This window comes from Perissodus microlepis, chromosome 11 (assembly GCF_051167445.1).
Source record: "Perissodus microlepis isolate ML-2025 ecotype Zambia chromosome 11, ASM5116744v1, whole genome shotgun sequence".
NCBI lineage: Eukaryota > Metazoa > Chordata > Actinopteri > Cichliformes > Cichlidae > Perissodus > Perissodus microlepis.
In genome coordinates this window covers 8544086-8565307 of record NC_140471.1, presented here as the reverse complement: position 1 = coordinate 8565307, position 21222 = coordinate 8544086, and the positions used below count along the sequence as shown (strand labels likewise).

The following is a 21222-nucleotide window of genomic DNA, read 5'->3' as shown; positions in this document are numbered from 1 at the left end:
AAAAGTGCATTTGAGCGACAGCGACTGAACTAAAGGTTCTCTGCGTGACAATGAACACATCGCTCCACATGTCACAGAGACTAAGAAGCTATAATTAATGTGTTTAATTATTCAACTCTACTCATAATTAATTCAGTGACTTCCCTAACACAGGCTCCACGGTTTGATAGTCACACTATCACCTTTGAAATTGGCAGAGAGATGGTTTTGGCAAGGGACTGTGCATGAGTAGGATCGTTGGCTGGATCATCTTCAATTTATTAAACTTCAACAAAAGGTACTCGCTGTACTGAATTCCCGCACACACAATTACACACCACAGCCTTGCCGGGATACTCACCCTGAGTGGCGATGAAGTGGTTGGATCGATGGTAGCCCTGAAACAGAGAAGAGGGATGACATGCTGAGTAAGCGATCTGCACCATAGGCACAGCTGTATGGGTGTCTCTCTCTCTGTGCTTCCCTCTTCCTTCCCTCGTTCCCTACATTCCCCTCTGTAAAGCCTGGTTTCTGTCTAATTCGTCATTGCTGTCTAACCTCCAGACCGCCTCTTTACCCTCGTTGACTCCGCAGACACGTGACGAACAAGTGCCGTTTCTTGAAAAACTGCTGACATCCCTAAAATAAGCTATTTATTCAGCTTGTCAGGCTAGCTAAGCAAACAATGCCTGAACCCTTGTGACAGTTTAATAAAGATATAATAAAGAACCTACAGGTGTGCATTTCTAAATTTCAGCTGTCCGGTTTATTTAGCCATCTCTGCCTCGGAGTGCCTACTCATAAAAATAAATCAATTTTCGTTGGAGATGCTATATGCACTGGGTGACGAATTAGCAACCCAAGAGGAAATTTCATCCTGAAATTCTTCCACTTGTCACAAGCCATACAGCTGGATCCGTGTCTTGCACACGTTACACATCAATGCACGACACCAGCAGTCTTCAAGAGGAAAATCAAAAGTACACAGCAAAGTTTTCTGAAAATCTTTATATCAAAGGATGCGACAACATTTGATATAGATGACAGACATTTTCATATGGCGAGTATGGGTTGAATATGAATGAACAATGAGATGTCACCTCTACAGCCTTGAGGGGGATAAACATGACAAAGACCACCTGAGGGACTTTGAAGCATAAACCCTTTTCAGGATGAGCAAACTGTTCAAAGGAGGTCCTCCTGGAAATAAGCACTGCTTAGCTAACCTTTTAAACGAAAGGAGACAACTGCCTTGAGATTGTATGGAAACATCAGCCAGAAAACTGCATAGATGGTTCCCTGTTTGCTGAGAGGAGCAGCTGGAATGATAATTGATGCTGCAATTACTTAACTTACAGGAGTCCGTGGAGGGGGAGAAGGCAGGTCAGGAATAATCTGAGAAGACTGCCAAGCCCACAGGCTCTCATCAAATCAGTATGATGAGGCAATCCATGTTGATAACACTATTTTTTATCTTTTTGCAGAGGGCATCTTCGTAATATTTTGAGTCCATCCACATTGCTGACGGATTGCTAAACTGAATCGCATCCACTCAGATAAATGTGGACATGTTTGAAATGGAGATGGATGACCAGTGCTGTGAGGCCTGCTATCCACAATTTCTCAGGCCCTGGCCAAACTCTATCAGCATGAATTCCAAGCTTTCTCCATATGAGACGGTTGCCATAACAACCGAAGGATCCTCCATCCAGAGAGAGGACACATCTCTTTGTGTTCATTTAAAATCATGAGCTAAAAAGGGCATTTCTTTTGCATTTGATTGGTTTAATGCGCACTAACCTGATACACCCTGACCTTTGAGCATTTGTGGATAGAGGACAGTGGAAAGAGTAAGGGGGAAGGGGGTAGAGGGAAAAGGGAAATAGAGCAATGGCAGGCAGAAGAACGAGCAGTTAAGTACTTACTTCCCTGTTAATCCGAATCTACAGGGTCCGAGGTCGAGGAAGTGGGGTGGGAAGTAGAAAAGAAGACATATAGGCTAGTTAATGAAAGAAGCTTTAGGAGGTATGGTTAGAGACAGCAGGGAAGCCTGTGTGTGCATAGGTGTTGATGAAAGAACAGCAAGAATTAGCTTCATTGTGTGTTAGCGCAATGACTTTGTGTGAATCAGTGACCTAAGGCCAATCCTGTTTGATCAACTCTCTTATCTCTCAGTTGTGTTTTTGTTCAAATTTGTGTTTTCTTTCCTTTTGAATTTGGCTTTAAAATTATGCAAACAGTTTTCAGTTTTCATTACATCTCGCAAATTCAAAGCAGCTAGTAAGCTTATATTAGTACTCTGCTTATTTAGCATTTTGCTCTCGTTGGCAAATTCATGATGCACAGTTTAACAGGGCGGTAGTCCTACAGTTATTCTGCACAACCAGATAATGTCTTCTTTATTCTGCATTTGCTTTAGCTCATGCACTGCATATAACACTTAACAACGAAATGCGGTGTGGTGTGTTAGTTACTTATTTAGCCACACTCAAAAATTCTTTTCATTTTTTAACTTTTAGTCTTTGGCAGTCAGTTCATGAACAAAGCCGAGTACAGCTGTGCTACCGATTTGCAATGAGGAAAAAAGAAAAGGAAAAAGCATTTTCCCTTTGGGCCAGAGCTAATTATGCTTAATATTTATCACTTTAAAGCTTATTGGTGCACGCCTTACCTAACAGGACTTTTGAAACCGTACAATCCAACCAGAGCACCGAGGTCTACGAACCAACTCCTCTTGGACATTCTGAGATCCAGACTTTGAAGCAGAGTCTTTTCAGTGGTGGCTCCTAATCTTTGGAACAACTTACCTTCTTACATAAGAGCTGCACAGTGTCTCTATCATTTGAAAACACTTTGAAAAACCTATTTGTTCTCCCTTGCTTTTGGGTCTAGTTGAGCGAGGAATCTTATTTTTCATACAAAAACAGCCTTATTTACCTGTTTTATTTGACTTCTAGTGTGTTTAATTAGTGACTGTTCCATAAAGTGTATATTATATATAGCTTTTACAGCACTCTGGTTAACTGAGGCTGTTCAAATTAAGCTACAGAAATAACCTAATTTGACTCTACAGCAGTCTCAGTTTCTTGTGTGCCCCTTGGGACAATTTATCAACCACCACCCGCGACAGACCATTTCTAGAAAACAGACAACTATACCATTGTAAGAGAGATACTTTCAAATGCAAACAAGATTGGTTCATACTTTATTATTTCTTAGGCTTGATCATTAAAAAAGCTTTATTTGTGGGAAGTGAATGGGCTGAGCCAGAACCACAACAACAAGAACAATAAAAAAATGTCATGATTCACAGCAAGCGAGTAGTTTTCATTTAAATTAGTCCATATTGAAGTTTTCCTTTATACAGTCGAGCTTACAACAGAACTGAAAATGACTCAAGTAATATCAAATAAGGGCTTCCTCTAATTTCACTGTAATATACATACTAAAACCCTTTTTACAGATTTAAATTCATAAAATCTCACTGAGGCACAAAGGCAGACTTAGTATAATTTATTAAGATTTAAACACTAAAAAAGCATTTTTGCTTTAGTTAGAATATGTGATGACTAAGTTCAGTTTGATCAGACCTTGTAACAGCCTGCGAGTGTTGCTATCAAGGTGCTGTCCACTGTTTGGTAAGTGTGAACATTGCACAACGTGCACATGCACGATGCTACTATCCGTGCCAGGGTTCATTACCAGGAGGCAGTCTTGAGTCCAGATGAAAGCTAGATGGCCGTTCAGACATGCACTCCCGTCCTGTTAATCTGAAAGCGTCTGATCGTGTCATCTTCATATCCAAATGGAAACCCTGGACCTCTTTTGAAATGCCTCCTAAGTGAATGCATCCAGTCATATCACCAGATAGGTACTATAAGATTATGACTACATCTTTATAAATTGCTCAGATCGTCACAGAATCCTTGTAAAAGTATAAACAGCATGAACTTAAAAACATTTTGAGCATTTTTTCTTTTCATTCAGAAATAAGACTCGTTTACGAGCACGATGCACTCGTTGCCTTAAGTGTAACAAGTTGTTTGAATGTAAGACAGCCTTGCACATGCTGAAGCCATAAGAAACAGTAACATAAAGGGGAATTAGATCTTTATAACACAATGCTGTCACTTTAACAGGCAGATAAAGCCCAAAAGTGTAACATATCCCGTGTCTGAAAAGGAGTTGTACTGCTTTTAAGGATTTAACATTACACCACTGTCTGTCACTTTTTCAAACAACAACAAAGGCCCTCTCTGCACTGCCTGTCACTAAAGAATTGCATATGCATGCATATCTCAACACTCGCATCGACTCCTCGCATGACAGATGAGTGTCCTCCTTGTCTGCGTATCCCAGCTAGACATACTCGTAGGATTTGGCGCACATTTTTGGCTGCGTATGCAATCGTCATGAGGATGGGGAGAGAGGGTTAATCACACGAAGCGCAGTGTAATCATAGTTAATCCTGAAGCACCCGCAGATTCAGATTTTGCTAATCTCCTATTGATTAACTTATCACCTTTTTTTCTGCGTGAACACTGCCCAACAACACTGTGAGAAAAGCAAGTGAACAGATTTAAATTTGGACGAAAAAAGTAGAAATTTAAAGCAAAAACTGAGAAAATCTTTGTATTTTTAGGGCCTTCTTATGCATATAACAACAAGATATTACTGCTATTTGTTATTTACAATATTTACATAGATTAACCCAGCATGGATAAAGAGTGTAATGGTGTAAGAGTATCTTACTGAAGTGGGAGGAGCCTGTTGAGCCCAGTTATGAGGTGAGCCCATGGAGACATTAGGTTCAATTTCTTTGCTGGGTAAATGTCATCTGTTTTAGAGTTTAAGAATTTAAATAAATGCTGTAAATGTGTGTTTGTTTACTGTCACGAACACCCCAAAACTCTTGATGCAGATAAAATGCAAAGTAGCAACAGCCATTAAGCACTGCTCTGCTCTCTCTGGTCTGCAAATGCTACAAGAAGCTGGTTCAGATATGCAAAGTTCTGTACACACCAGAAAGAAAATGCAAATAACCAGTCATTAAGCGACAAAGAGAGAAAACAGAGATCCAGCACTTTGTCCCCTCTGCTCTGAAAGCACGATAATGTTTCAGAGGGAGGAAAAACTTTTCCATTTAACCTCTGGTGAAATAATCACAGGCTGTCCAAAATATGCTCCACTGCGGCTGAGTACTTACAATTCATCTCGCTGGGTCAGGGAGTAACATCACTGACACTGACACTGTAGTGGCTACTGAGTGGTGTTTTCCCTCTAATGCCCGCATGTCTGTGCCCTCAACGCTAATGGAGACCCTCACAATAACTACAGCCTAACAGCAGGCCAGGTTTTTAATGCCCTCTCATTGTAATGAACTCTCTAAAAGCATCTCACCACTGGCCTTTCTGTACAGAGAAATAAAAGCTCTATAGTGTCAAACATTTAATGATACGATTTGGCAAAAAGGTAGAATTCACCCAAAATCAAGTCAATGTGAGGAACTAAAAATGACCTAATTTGTCTTTAATGTATATCTTTTATAAATGTCTGGCAGACTGTTATCCTAAAAAGACAAGAATTATTTAAACTCTAACCATCCTCAAATGGAGTTGGGTGTACATAAGCACTTCTCTCTTTTCTTTGGTTTTACAGTCTGCCATACTTACAGTAGTCCCACTGAGAGGTGTGCAAAATAGATTTTGCAAGATCTAGATTGCCAGACTTCCCTTGACATTTCTCAAACGAACAGCAGTGTCACAACTATGACAGAGGATTCACAGGGAAACTGAAACACAAGTTTCTGCTTTTTCCCCCGTATTCCTGGTTAAATCATTTATTAATAACTAACTGCTGCCTTCTAAGCACACGCACTTCTGTTTTCTCAGTAAAAAATATAGCCTCGGCTAGCTGTAATGAATGACAACACATATGAATGGGACACGTTAGCAACATACACATGTATTTCATATGATAAGTGAGAGATGTTGACTGCATGTGGTGTGACAGGAGGTGAACGGTGGAAAGGATCATCTCTGCTCGGCCCATCCAGAGATTGAATGACGACAGGGACGTCTATTTAATTTAGGGGGATTTGTAGCATCGTACAGAAAGGTTCATCTACTCTGCAAAGCATTAAATATATTTATCCTGTTCTGTTTTAATAAAAGTGATGGCACAGGTAAGTCTGGGTCAGGGATCCAATGTGGCAATTGACAACCATGGCATTTGGCAAAACACTGTCGGGAACGGTGTCTGATTGGATGAAAGCCTGCAGGTGAAAGTGGGGCAGCAGACTGGTGGGCTTACAGGAATGAGAGAGATGGACTAAGGCTTTGCAGAGTGTGAGAGATAGAGACTCAACAGAGGCTATTTGTGTCCCATATCGAACCAAGACAGGAAAAAACAGAAAAGCAGCATCAGACTTACGTCAATGTAGTTTGCGTTAATGTAGTCTGAGTTGGGGTCTCCCAACAGAGGGTGGAGCTTCACTCTGTGTCGATCATCTGAGGCAGATAAAAATAAAAGAGCAAAGAAATATTGAAAATACAACTGTCACAACATTTTCTGTGTTTTTATTGATTTTTTAAACATTTTCTGATTACTTACATCCCAGCAAGGTGTCATGCCGCCCTTTTGTTTTGTCTTTTTTCTTTGTGCAGTCCCAGCCATCAAAGAAGCTCTGCGGATGAAGACGACACTTGTTGAAGATTTCAAGAGCAAAATCAGACACCTCCTAATCACAGTTTTCTCATGTTTTTCCAAGACGAAAAGGAAGATTGCATCTTGCGGTCAACAAGGAGCAGCACCTTAGATCGAGAGCTCCTGTACACTAGGAAGTTTGGGGTTTTATGCATTATATGTAATTAAAGAAAAGATCTGTGTTAGCCGCAGATAGTCCTCGTCTGATCCCAGAGCCCTAATAAGTCACGGACCCCCCATTTGCAGCTAATCTTGTTAAAGCCCTCAGCAATTTAGAACTGGGTTTAAAGCTTTTGTGTCAATGAAAGTATCAAGAGGCAAACCAAAATAATCCAAGAATTAATTTTTTTTTCCCCACAGAGAAATAATGTCAGTTACATACAGTTCAGAGTGTCAGAGTTACATTCATCTGAAACTAATGAACACATTTAAATGTCAAGCTTCAGCTTTAATTAAAGCAGGTGAATTATGTACTGAAAAAAGCAATTTGTCAGATAAACACAAAATCAAACACTATAATCATATCTATCATCTTGTGTGTTTGCCATCTTGTTCCGTTTATGTAATTCAGGGTCACGGGGGGGTGGAGCTTATCCCAGCAGCGACAGAGAAAGAGGCGGGGTACACCCTGGGTAGGTTACACAAAGAGAGAGAGACAACCATTCACACTCACGTTCACACCTCTGAGCTACTAAGAATCCCCAGTTAAACTCACCCCACTAACTGCATGTGTTTGTACTGTGGGATGAAGCACCCGAAAGATCCCACACAGACATGGGGAGAAAATCCTAACATCACACATATAGGTTCCGGCCAGATGGACCTTGTGCATTTGCTTCCAAATAATCCCAAATAAGAGAAAATAACTCCGCCACAGGCAATGTGGTGCATGAAGACGCTCATGTTTTTGATTACTAGTGAACTGAGGAAATACCAATCATTCCCTGAGAATTAAAGGTGACCATAACACGATGGAAATGCTTCCATGAAGTGCGTGGGACTGTAAACAACAATACATGCTGTCGTCATGGCTACAGCAGGAACCGCAGGTACTGCTGAAAGCAGTCCATATGAAGCTTTGAGAGGTTTTTTAAAAAAACACGTGACCCTGACCTCGAGCACAGTTCGGGTGAAGAGCCATTAGGTGATTACTGTGTGTAAGGTTGATTACATTCTGACCAGTACTGCGGAGCAGGAATTGTAAACGGATGGATGGATAAGCTCATCGATCTAGCTGGATGAGATAAAAAATTTCACATTTGAGAATGTCCCCAAGAAGCAGAATTAATAAAATAAAAAAGCATGACTAAAAAGGTAAGACAATATGACAACTGCTTACTTTACAGAACCGAAATCAATCAGCTTTAGGTCATGCTAAGTGCTAAAGAACATACTTGCATCTTTTTGTTCTTGGCTTTAGAAAGTAAGCTATGTGTGTTTCTGTAATAGTGCAGAATACTTTATTTATTTATATATTTATGTATCTCTTTTTCTTTTTAAAGAAAGCATAAGAAATAAAGAGGAGCGAGCTTGTTTTAGGACTACAAGCTTACTATAAAAGGATAAAGTAGTCCATTTTCATTTGTGTGAGTGAACCTCCAGCCTAGCTTGGTTATCAAAAGCACATTTACAACTCCATCAGTGTGGATGTTATTGCTTTTTAACCAAAAGCGTGCCTTTTAACCCTCAGGTCATTAGCAAAGTAACATGGCTATTAAGAGCACACGAGACACCTTTAACAGGCTTCTTGTTTCTCTTTTACAATCCTGAGAAAAACAAAAATAACTTACTTGCTATGTGAGATAGAAATTGCCACATAAATCCACTTCACATTGCTGGTTACTGCTGTGCGACATACTGGCTGTTTGTGTACCTGCAGTTTACCAATCACAGTGTGCTGAGTGTGAAAGCAGAAACTGTCTACCACCTGCTTCATGGATGGCTTCTTAGTCATACTATAACACATCTCATTCACCGTTATCTGCCTGTCTGCATGGATGCACCAGCAAGCATTTACTTGCCCAAGTTGTCATAAGTCACTCAGTGGCTAAATTAAGCTTGCAAACAGCTCCCTCAGATCTGTGAATAAAAATACGCACACACCAGTGTACCCCCAGTGGTTTGCAGCCACTTGGGGAATTTTGTGAAACTCTGCCCAAGTCTGCATGCTGAGCAGGGGATTACAATGCAGTTCTCCCCGCAGAGAGCCAAGAACCAGCCAAATCCTGCCTAGGATTACACCCTCCTCCCTACTTTTTCCTCCTCTTTTCACACACTTCATTTCTGGGTCTGTCTTTCTCTCCGAATCCCTTGTTCTTGTAACCAACTACTTCTCTCTCTGTCCACCTTTTCCTTTACTCCCTCCCTTATTTTATTGACACTACACCTCTGAGCTCTCTCTGCTTGTGTGAGTGCTCTGCTTCCTCTCCTGCTGCCTCAAGAGGGAAGCAGGAAAGTAAAGAAGAAGAAAAAATACAGGAAAAACTGTGAGAGAATGGCAGAACAGTGAAGGGAAGAAAAACAACTCAGGCTTACGAAGGACTGATTAGAAACCATCGCTGGCAAAGATCAGTGGGTGGGTAAGTCAAGAGGATTACATCATTTATTTGTTAAATTATTACACTTATAAATCAATTTTTTTAATTTTAACATAGTGATGTTGTATCAGTGTCTCAGTAGATTTTATGACAGTAACAATCCAGTGGCAGACTTACTGTGCTGGATTAATCTTTGTGTCACTTTGACCCATCAATTTTTCAACCGCATAATTTTAAGATGACAATGAATGAATTGTGGCTCTCTCTGTGATGACTTTCACAATAATCCCCCCCAAACACACACACACACACACACACACAGCCAAAATCCAATCAGAAATCTTATCTGCTGGAAAATATTCTACTAGAAAACAGCAGAATTAACAAGCTTGACCGATGTTTGTTTAAAAAAAATTTTTTAAAGACAGGAAAAAAACCACCAGCTGCCTATTTTTTTTTTTTTTTTTTAAACAAACATAATAATTTGGTAGCCCCAGCTGCAACTAAACATCAAATCAGTGTTTGAATGAGTCCATCATTCTTTCTAACCTCAGCCTCAGGGTGCAAAGAGGTATAATGAAAGTTTTGAGTTCTCCAGTAAAGCTCTGCCGCTGTTTACTTGTACATTTCTTCGGTGGGAATACGACGGCGGTGACAGAAACCGCCGCACGTATAAGCCCTTTTTACAGCTCACTGTAAATTCTTGATCAGTGTTTTTACAGAGCGCAGGTACTCCGCAGGGAAATAAAAACCTATGCCTGCCGAGGGAGTGTAATATGATACTCCTCATCATTTTCCTTCATAATAGAGAGAGACACTCCATAAAAACACATACTCTTAGCACAGAGGAGAAAAAAAAACACAAACACACACACAAAGAGGTGTGTATTGATTTTTTGAGTGGAGTGTGTTTTGCCCGTGAGGGACAGTTTAATGAGTCTACAAGCAGAGTTCCAGAGGCGGAAACCATGAACCAGAGACAAAAGTTGTTTTCTCCCTCTCTTTTTTTTTTTTGCAAATGTTTCAGGCCGCGGGTGACAGAGATGGACTTCTCCTCAGGTTGTGAGCTCAACGTTCTGCCACAATTGTTTCCATCTGGGAGAGGCATTCAGAGTTTTGGGCCCTTCGTTAGATAGCAAAGATAGAGACAGCAAAGCACAGCTAGAGGAAAAGGATATGCAATGTAAAATGTAAAAAATGAATAAATAAATAAAACAGCAGAGATAGAGACGGGCTTGTTATTGGTAAGACTGTGTATTATTATCATCATAATAGTTAAAAGAAAACAGGGCATTTGATCTCAGCGACACATAAGTTTTGAACTCGTTACACCATGAGGAATATTGGCTGACCCTTGATATCACTGGACACAAAAACCTAATAACCCCTACACACTACATTACAGGATAACTGGTGATTTGTACATTTCCTTGTGCTAATAAATCCCATTAAAAGATGAGAACCGCAACTTGAATCGTACTGGCTGTGTCCAAAGCTGGATTTAGCTTATGCCCCTTGGGGCCAGAGCTCCAGAAGAAGACATGTCACCCAGTGCAACATGTGACTCAATAATGAGTTCGTAAAAGTTTCTGGACAATAATGGGACACAAAGCTGTAAGGCACACTAAACCAGGCTCTTGATGTATGTTAAGTCAAATACATTTGTAGCTAGTTTGCATCTCTTCAATAAGAAAAATATAGAAAATTACCATTGTTATAATGTAAGGACCCTCAGCTGCACATTATGGAGCATTGCCATGTTTGAGCTGTGACGGGGTCGAGACTTCTGGCTTCCAAATAATTACACACACTCTATATTTTCATGACAATTACAAGAAATCAAATGAGCCAAACTGTGCCCGTCGCTAACAGCAAGTGCAAATCCACACTTTGTATTGTTAGATGTGCTCCAACAGAAAACATATACCGGGCATCACTAATGACAGTATTGATCTAGGCATCACAGTCTAATGATTACTTCTGAGAATAACAGAGCAGTGGGAGATAAATACTATCATAAATACTACACAACAGGGAGACTGTTATTTGGAGGCTTGAGTGACTGGGTGGCAAGAGCTCTCTTTTCTCAATTGTTTTCCTCTGTGCCTTTTCATCTGTCTCCCTCTCACACAAAACGATCCCAGACAGCCCCTTCCTGTCCTCGCCGCCAAAAAAAAAATCTGCTAGCAGTGGACGATGAGGCTCACTTGAGCTAGAGATGTTTAACCTCAAGACTGAGGTCATCTCTAGGGCCCAGATGAGGATAATTATTCATATGCACAACAACAATGTGATCCAAATGCCTCTTTAACCTTGGTAATTAATTTCAGTGTGGGATAAGGAGGGCGGATGATGTGGAGGATTTCAGATTGATGGTCTCCCACTTTCAACATTAAGGCTATATGGCCTCTTTACGCTCACAGTTATCTTCCACTGAGGCTGTGGCTAGAGTGCCCTGACACAAGTCCAGGTGTGTGTTGGGATTTTGTATCATTTATGATTGTGAGTGCATGAAATATATCAATTTGCCTTTACTGAATTAGTACACATCAAAGGTCAGGAGTAAAACATACAAAACCAGCTTTAAATAAAACAGGGAGGACAAACTGCCGTAAAACTGACCTTGTGGCTTTAACTGGACCCAGACTTCAGCAGCCTTCAGCATGAGTATATCATTTGTTGGGAGGAGTTAAACAATGCAAACATGGTGCAAATTAAGCCAAACACATATTTGGAAACAATTTCAATTCACTTTCATAACACAGCAACAGTTGCCTCAAGGTAAAAACGCAGTAGAGAGAAAACCCCACCAATCAGATGACCCTTATTAGCAAGCACTTGGCGACAGTGGGAAGAAAAAACTCACATCTAACAGGAAATAAACAAATATCTCTTCTCCTGCTGTAAAAATAAAAACAAAACAACAACACACAGAACCTGAACCACAGGCAGCAACAACCCTTGCTTGCTTGTGTGAAAATAAAGGTATGTATACAAGCTATCAGCTAAGGAAGTTTACTGCATGCAGGCATCACGGTGAAAAGTTCATCTGTCAATATAATCTAATAAGTCACTGATATAATTCCAAGTGACATAAAGGTTATTTTCTGCAAATGTGAATGCATGTGTGCTTTAAAAATCAATCTCCTTTTTTTGCCTTGGGCACAAAAACAAACAAATAAATAAAACTGAGAAATACCGATTGTTGGATTTGTATTGTTGATTGTCATTTATGCTTAGAAATATCTACTCATATATGCTTAGAGTGTTATAATCAATGTCATGTTGGTAGAGGTTTGATCCTTAATAGTCTGCAAAGACATTGTGTGCATTCCAGGGTGTTCTGGCATTCACACACAACTTAAGGTCAGGAGAGAGGTTATATCTGCTCTTACTGATTTATGGTATAGGAGGACACCTACTCTGTATCTGGTTAAGTATAAGAGCCTTTTGTTTAGATGGACCGTTCTCCTCCTGGCACCAGCTTTGGGGAGTCTTCACGGGGTCACATCTTGACCCCCCCCCCCACACACACACACACACATGCTTACACAACGCACAGGCAAGGTACTCTTTGTGTGTATGTAGACGTCATATGTTAATGAACCTATGTATATTCATGGAACCTCAATAAAAGATCAGTGTTGCAGGGAGCGGACGAGAGCGACTGGGGTTCGAGCGGAAGGAACGGCGCTCGTCACAGTTCTCTCCCTCGTATACGAGAATCATAAAGAGCTCTGCTTGGTGTTCAATGCTTTTGCTGTGTAGTTGAATTGTCTTGAACGTTCCAGCGAATAGGTTTATGCTATGAACCTAACACCGATCCACAACATGAAATCACAGCCCATAGGCTTTCTTACTATTCTGAAATTTCCAGTTTCTTTGGACACTTTACCAAATATCACGTGGACTGGTGAATTCATGGTGGACTGAATATCTGACCCAATTAAAAACTGTTGTTTTCCACCCCATCACCACAGTAGACGGCTCACAATTTTGGGTCAATCCAGTTTAAAAATCAGTCAATTCTGAGAAAAGTTCACACCTGACTCATGAATCATGGCTAAAAGATGAGGCTGGTGTCAAAATGTAGGTACAAAGGAGAACTTTTATGAGATACAAGTTTGTTTAAGACAGGCCACGATCCCGCATAGTTAAATAATCCAGAATATAATCCAAAATGCATTTTAACCTCGTAAGTCCGGCCGTGGTGGAGGTCTCGCAGTAATCTATCGCAAGAACTGGAAAGTCACGCCGTTGTCTGTACCTGTCTACAGTTCCTTTGAATCCATTGTCTGTCAACTCTCAGGACCTGTTCCAACTGTCATAGCTGTTATTTACCGCCCCCCAAAGTCTAATTCTGTCTTCATAAGTGACTTTGTTGATCTCCTGACTCACATAACTACTGTTTCCCCTAATATAATACTCCTGGGAGACTTTAATATTCATATGGATAACAGTGATCATCCACTCACCAAAGACTTCTCATCCTACCTCGATAGTTTTGGCTTTAAACAACACATAAACGTTCCTACTCATACTAAGGGCCATACTTTGGACCTAGTTTGTTGCTCTGGACTTACTCCTTTTAACTGCAAAGCTGATGAACTGCTAATTTCTGACCACTTGCTTCTTTCTTTCAATATCAAAATGACCTTTTCTATAACCAAGAACCTTCGTACCATTTCTTTTCAGAATATTAAGAAAATCAATCCTGATACTCTTTCTTTTGCTTTCTCTAGTCATTTGCATTTTTATAACCTGCTTACCCAAGAGGACTTAGTTTCCTATTATAACTCTAGTCTCAATAGTATTCTAAACTCTGTTGCCAAACCAAATCTTTATCATTCTCTCAGTCAGCACCCTGGTTTACAGCTGAACTCAGGCTTCTGAAAGCAAAAGGACGACGACTTGAACGCCTTTATAAGAAAACTTGTCTGAATATCCACAAGGAAATGTTTAATAATCATATTATGTATTATAAGGAGTGTATTAATCAAACAAAATCTGCTTACTACTCCACCATTATCTGTTCAAAAGATGACTCAACCAAGATACTGTTTTCACTGTTCAACTCTTCTTTCAGGTCACCAGATTCTTTACCTGCTCATCTTTACTCATTCTCCCTTTGTGATTCTTTAATGTTATTTTTCATTAAGAAAATTCACAAAATACACCAAGATCTGGTTTCCAAGGTTCCATTTAGCTCTTCCTGTGTAATTCATCTCCCATCACACTGTTTTTCTGCTTTCCAGCTCCCCTCGGTTACTGATATTTCAGATTTCATCTGTAAGTCAAAACCTTCTACTTGTCAGCTAGACCCCATTCCTACAGTTTTGGTTAAGGCATGTCTACCTTCTTTGCTTCCCCTCATATCTGCCATCATCTGCTCTTCACTTACCACTGGAACTGTTCCTGCTTCCCTCAAAATTGCCGCCATCACCCCAATATTGAAAAAAACTGGTCTACATCCCAATAATTTTGAGAATTTTCGGCCTATTTCCAATCTGCCATTCCTTTCAAAAATTCTTGAGAAAATAGTTGCCACACAACTCCACTCACATTTAACTAATAATAATCTGTATGAACAGTTCCAGTCTGGTTTTCGCCCCTCCCATAGCACTGAAACAGCACTTATAAAAATAACCAAGGATCTTCTTATGGCAGCTGACTCCGGTTTACTTTCCATTCTTATTCTCCTCGATCTGAGTGCTGCTTTCGACACTATTTCTCACTCTATTCTTTTCAGTAGGCTAGCCTCCATCGGTCTCTCCCATACTCCACTAGCCTGGTTTAAATCATACCTGTCTGATCGCACTCAGTTCATTCAACTCAAATCCTTTACTTCTCAGCCCTTTCCTCTGACCACTGGCGTGCGTCAGGGATCTGTCCTGGGGCCCCTTCTTTTCATTATCTACCTTCTACCGCTTGGACATGTAAATACAATATCCAGTTTCACTGTTATGCCGATGACACCCAGCTTTATCTGTCCACTAAACCTGATTCTGCTCTTCCCCCATCCTCCCTCACCCTCTGATTAGCTGAACTAAATTCATGGTTCTCTTCTAATTTTCTCAAACTCAGTAGTAATAAATCCAAGCTCCTCTTGGAGGTTTCTCTGTTACTATCAATAACTCACCGGTCTTTGTTTCTTCCTCTGTGAAAAGCTTGGGTGTCATTCTCGACAGTACTCTATCTTTCAATTCAAACATTAATAATGTCACTCGGTCTGCATATTTTCAATTGCGCAACATTAATCGTCTCCGTCCTTTTCTCACCCCACATGCCACTGCCATTCTTGTCCATAGCCTTGTTACTTCCCGGATTGATTATTGTAATTCACTTCTTTTTGGTCTTACTCAAAAATCCATCCACAAGCTCCAACGCGTCCAGAACTCTGCTGCCCGTATCATCACCAGGACCCCTTCTATCCACCACATCACTCCTGTCCTGCAGCAGCTTCATTGGCTCCCGGTCAAATATCGCATCAATTTCAAAATACTCTTGTACACATTTAAGGCTATTCATCATCTCTCTCCTCCATATCTCTCTGATCTGGTTCAGATCATCGCCCCATCTTAGATCTTCTTCTTCCCTTTCACTCTCCGTCCCTTCCCCCCGTCTTGCCACCATTGGGAGCAGGGCTTTCAGCTGCTCTGCTCCTCGACTCTGGAATTCCCTACCTCCTGATTTAAGAAATATCTCTTCCTTCTCTCTCTTTAAGTCCCAACTCAAAACCCACTCGTGCAAAATAGCTTATCCCACATAAACTCTCCACTCTCCTATTTTATTTATGTCTTATGCTTTTATGATTCTGTAAACTTCTTGCTTTTATGTTGCTTTTATTCTACTGTGTACAGTGACCTTGAGTGTTTTGAAAGGCGCTTTCAAATAAAATGTATTATTATCATTATTATTATTATTATTATTTTCTGAAGCTTTTCCCAGAAATGCATAAAATATCCAGGAAACCAATGCTTGTTGAAGAGCATCAAATAGGTGCAGTTTTGCTATGGAAACAGTATTTATCAAATGGAACTGATGCTAAAAGTGGGTGATTGCTTTAGATCATGAACTTTGGAGTGAGTAAAATAAATACAACTGATTTGGTTGCATTTTTCATCCCGGAAAATCATATGAGGTACTCGGAAATGCTGGAAAAAATAAGACAACTTAATATGTACCAAATTTAAGCCTTACACAGCCTCTAGTTCAGAAAATTCAAAACTGACATAGTGTGAAGACAAAACTTTACGTGGCTTCACCACATATGGTAATATTATTGCACAAACACAGCTGATTCTGCAGGGTCAGGGGGGAGGCACTACTGCGATGCAATGATCCTTTTCTGTGGAATAAATGAAATTTATATCGTCATCTCATCTCACATCTGTTTCTTTCTTTCCACTGGGTACCACTCCAGTCAGATCCCCAGTGGACTAAAAAGGGAACTAGAAGATAACAAAGTGCATAAGAAAGAACAAGTGCAATTCCTTGGTGTTTGAAGCTTTTTGTATGCACATTCAAAAGCAAGCACAATTCCACCCTTCCTCCTAACAATGTTGGCAATTAAAGTCAAGCATTCCTGCTGAGGGGGAGCCTCAGGACAGAACTAGGACATGTCTAAGAAATAATGCTTTCCATCTGCCACTGAAACATCTGCAGAACCCTCAGAAGAAAAAGCCTTTAACTACTAGGTGTTACAAGTTGGGATGTAACACCGTAACACTACAGAAAATGCAAGAATAATATTTAGTAATACTAATTATAATAACGTCACTATCAGCCAATTTCTCCAAGCTGTTGGAGATAACTTGGCAAATATCATTTTAGTAAGTAATTTAAGGGAAAGGTGTAATTTCACCTGTCATCTTTAAAAGGTATGATAATGATATATTTAAACTTTTTATTTATAGGAAGGAACCACAATTAAATTGGGCGATCAATGTGCCCCTAAGAAGAGAAGACCAAATACAAGGTAAAATCAACAAGTGCACCTATATGTACTAAATTCAAGGTCATCTTCTCCTGTACCTTGAACCAATTTCAGTGGAACTTCTATTTTTAGACTGCGCTCTGAAAATCCCGTCATGACCGCTTGCACTTGTGCCTCTGGAATCTGGCTGGCACATGCCACAGCTCAGGTCATTTCCATTGAACGTTCGCCTCAGGACGTTACAGCAGAACTTCGCTGACCCCAGGGTGCAAATTCATTGAGCACAGCCCCGTGACTGAAAATAAAAAATAGATAAATAAATAAAAGCATACCTCCCCATTGCTAGCCTCCAATGTCACCGAAGGGGTTGGAAACTCTGGACTAAACAACTTGAAAATGCTGTTTGTTCTCTGGATTGTGCTTCCTCCTAATGCTCCTCGATACAAAAATCGGATCAGTTTGTCACAGAAGTGGATATTTGCTCCCCGACCTCCTCTAAATAATTGCAAAGCACCGATGCATTTGGCCCGAAAGTGGGTAATGTGAAAATAGAAGTTTGGATGAGAGAGTGATCTTGAAGGGAGGACTGGACAGAAATGTGGTACTTTTAGGCATAATTTCACAATATCATGATCACACCCGACAAGTGTAAATTATGGAACTGAACCAAACAAGCACCTGAAGTACAAAATGTTAACTATCTCACAATATTAAAAATAACAAAACAAGCTCATCTCCATCTATGTTTTTGTATATTTCCTCCCTGTAGCATCACTTTTAACAACTTTAACCAATAGAAAAAAGCTTTCAAGAGTCAGCAGAATGAAAAAGAGCAGATTTGGCTACACTTTGAGTGAAATTGTAGTAGCAACCATTGAAATCCATTAAATACGACAGCAGTGGTTTAGTGACACCTTCAGCTCGCAGTTCTGATAGCTCATTATTGCCTTTCATAGGCAGAATAGCCCCATCTTTTAGCATTAACATAGCTGAAGCTCAAACTTCATGCTGGGTTCATTGAAAAAAACATTGCTCTCTGAAGTTTTGGCTTGCGCTTTCTTCTTTGGGAAAGGCAAACACGTTTTCATACAAGTAAATATATAAATCGGCAACCTCTAAATCCTGCAAAGGGGGTCTGCGCCTGAAGTGGCCATATTAAGGACAACTCCTCTCACTGACATCAACTAGCCAAAGAAGTAAAGGATACAGATGCGATCCAAGTACTTCAAATAGTCTGAAGCCTGAGCTTTTGGCTCACAGCAACTACTTGCATAGACTTTGACCTCATTATTTGAAACTTTGGCCATCTACCATTGCAACAGCACATATAAGACAGTAGGAAAAGTGTTATAGCTTCATTTTAAATAACTCAGCATGAGTGCACCAGCACCCATTCTTTATACCGCTGTTCATTTAACGTTGCCAGAGTGCAGGACTAATAGCTGTCTATGCTGTCTTATAATGTCACAGCGTTAAATAGGAGTACAACGGCGCCCTTTCACCTCATATTCCTGTTTAAAGCCATAGCCCTCGGCTGTCTTCATCTGGTTAATGTGCTGGAGGAGGTCGGCCACTCTGACGGCAGGGTGGAGCTGTCCCGTGTGGTAGGGGGAACCTTTACGTCCACACTGGTGCCTCGGGGAGCCTCCCAGCAGGCTGCTGGCCTCGTTCACTGAACTTCGAGCATCACCTGAGCGACGCACACAGACACATTCACAGTTTGAGTGAGCTGAAACATTAATGACTCAGACACATCACGGCTTGAAACATTTATCGTTTTTTCTAACACTTGCGTGTCACGTTTATACTGGTGTGAATGTGTTAGCGGCACAGAAAGGCACTTTACAGGCCAGGTCAGACATGAAGTTTTGAATGGAGTTTGTCTCGATACAGATGTCTTCGTAATAGATCTTATGCTGATGCGTCGGCAACTCTTTCTGAGATAGTGTGAAGCAGACAAGAATCTCGAGCATCTTTAGGATAAACACATCCATCTTTCCTCCTCTGTGATGCTGACAACATTAGAAAGCAGAAAACTGACAAGAATCACAAATCATTTATTTTTTTTTATTTGCCATCTAGTGAGATTCTGTGTTGGCTTCAGGCGGTAGTAGCTGACAAGAAATCATACTGAAGGAGATTTTTCACATGTTGCAATTGATTGAAATATTTATGGAGCGATCGAGCAACGGCCAAAAAGATTACAAAGTGAGGGATGATGCGTGTCAGATTCGGGGCTATGCAAAGCTTGCATGAGTGTCACAGCGGTGCACTTCTCTTACTTCGTGTGCCGCAAGTGTGTGAATCCATGAAGGAAAGAGCCATTCTTTCATCCTCCTGCAGGGTGCTCTGGTCTGTGAAACTGCGCTCCATAGAGCCCATATGGCTCTTCTCCTGGCGGTAGGTAATTGGCGTCTTATTCATGTTCCCTGGTTTCCTGTTAACGGATAAAGAAAACAATCAAGGGGCAATCAATATTCAGAAGAGATTGCCACAAGAGTCTCTGCAGTTATGTTTAGGTAGAAAAAAAAACACAGAAAGAAGCTTGTACACTTTTGATCTGCTGAGAGAAGAAAAAAAAAGAGTGCTACACTCTTGTAACTCATGATTGACAGCCAGCAAGCGCACATGCACGTGTATGATGGATCACAAAACGATGGAAAAGCAAAGAGGTGGAGTCACTTACGGATAATAAGAGTAGTAGTCCCTTCTGGCAAGAGTGCAGGAGAAGAAGGGAAAAAAATAAAAATCAAGAGAAAGAAGAGATGTAAGATGAAAGCAATGTCAGCTAAGGGCAGAGTGCATTGATTACAGTGAAAATGAAAACCGTCCTCTCATGAGTTTAGCTGCGCAGGCGGCCATATGACACATGCGAGCGGATCAAGCAGGTGCTGACAGACTAAACCACAGCCGGGCAGAAAAATGTGTGTTTCTTTCAATCGAATACGTCTCAGTGTTACACTTCAAGGACTAGACCACGCGGCTTCCTGTCACAGCAAATTTAATAATCAATTCCCTAAAAGTGAAATTCATGGTGGCTTAGGAGAGCAACGCAGGCTAATGTGCAGAGTAGAAGCGACTTCCACAATCAAGATTATTCACCATTACCCTGAACGCTGTGTCAGCAATTTAAACACCGATTGCTGGAGCCTCTGACTAACTCCTATTTTGGCTGGATCTTTAGAATTCAATTTATCTTAAACAGGCGAGGGCGTCGAAGCCTGATTTGAGACTTTAGCTGCCGCTAAATAAATGCGGAGCCAGAGGTGTCGATGATTTACTGTAGACCTGCGGGATCATTGACTAATAATCTCTAAAAGCACACCTTTTCCCTCCCAATTACCATCTCATTTAAGGGTCAGGCGTCTGTTTGGCGTGTGTAATTAAGTGGCTAATTGAATTGCATCCGCCTTTAATTAAATACTTCACACTCAGGCTCTGCAGATGCGAGTTGTTTGGTCCCTCTGGTGCGATATAAGAAAAAGAAAAACAACGCCACGCCAGCTGTTTGCCCATCTTTTGGAAAGCGTGACCTTTGCAAAAGTCTAGCAAAGAGTAAAAGCCGATCACCGAGCTGCTGGAGAATAAAATGTAAAAGGTAAAACTATGCGGGGTGATTAAGCACAATGACGCATGTTTTGTTCACAACGTCTATGGAAAGTTGTTTACCCTTTCTTGATGATGATAATGACGGCGCCCAGCAGGAGGATGAGCACTACCAGGCCTCCGGCGCACACACCGAGGATCAGCCCCATCTCCTCGGAGTGCTGCGACACCTCCAAAGCCTTGCGATGATCTTTACAGGCCGCTACACGAGGGAAGACAGAAGAGCCACATTAAAAAGGCAGAATGCAAACATAGAACTTAAAGAAATAAAGGGCAAAAAGGATTCAACAGAGGTAGGAAAGCTGAATTTTGTCATCCTGTCACACTACCTATCATAACCACTGCTAAGAGATCCGCTGATCTGATCTGAGGCATTTTCAAAGAAATAGACAGAAATGAAAAACGTATGCAAATGAAGAGGTGACACTTTGAACAGTGATTGTCCATGCTGTCCAAACA

At 40.8% G+C, this 21222-nt stretch overlaps 1 protein-coding gene across 4 annotated transcripts in view; it reads right to left on the bottom strand.

Moving 5' to 3' along the window:
* ptprub (protein tyrosine phosphatase receptor type Ub) overlaps positions 1–21222 on the bottom strand; it is a 210485-nt gene that overhangs the window by 24027 nt on the left and 165236 nt on the right. The window contains exons 14-21 of one of the 4 annotated variants that reach the window (XM_084942834.1): positions 20827–20965; positions 19844–19867; positions 19440–19594; positions 18660–18847; positions 6592–6664; positions 6412–6488; positions 1905–1922; positions 341–377 (exon numbers count right to left, since the gene is read on the bottom strand). In XM_084942834.1, the coding sequence (XP_084798960.1) occupies positions 341–377; positions 1905–1922; positions 6412–6488; positions 6592–6664; positions 18660–18847; positions 19440–19594; positions 19844–19867; positions 20827–20965 (711 nt within the window). The remainder of the gene's footprint in view (positions 1–340; positions 378–1904; positions 1923–6411; positions 6489–6591; positions 6665–18659; positions 18848–19439; positions 19595–19843; positions 19868–20826; positions 20966–21222) is intronic. The other 3 variants (XM_084942835.1, XM_084942836.1, XM_084942837.1) reach the window with 3 other exon arrangements.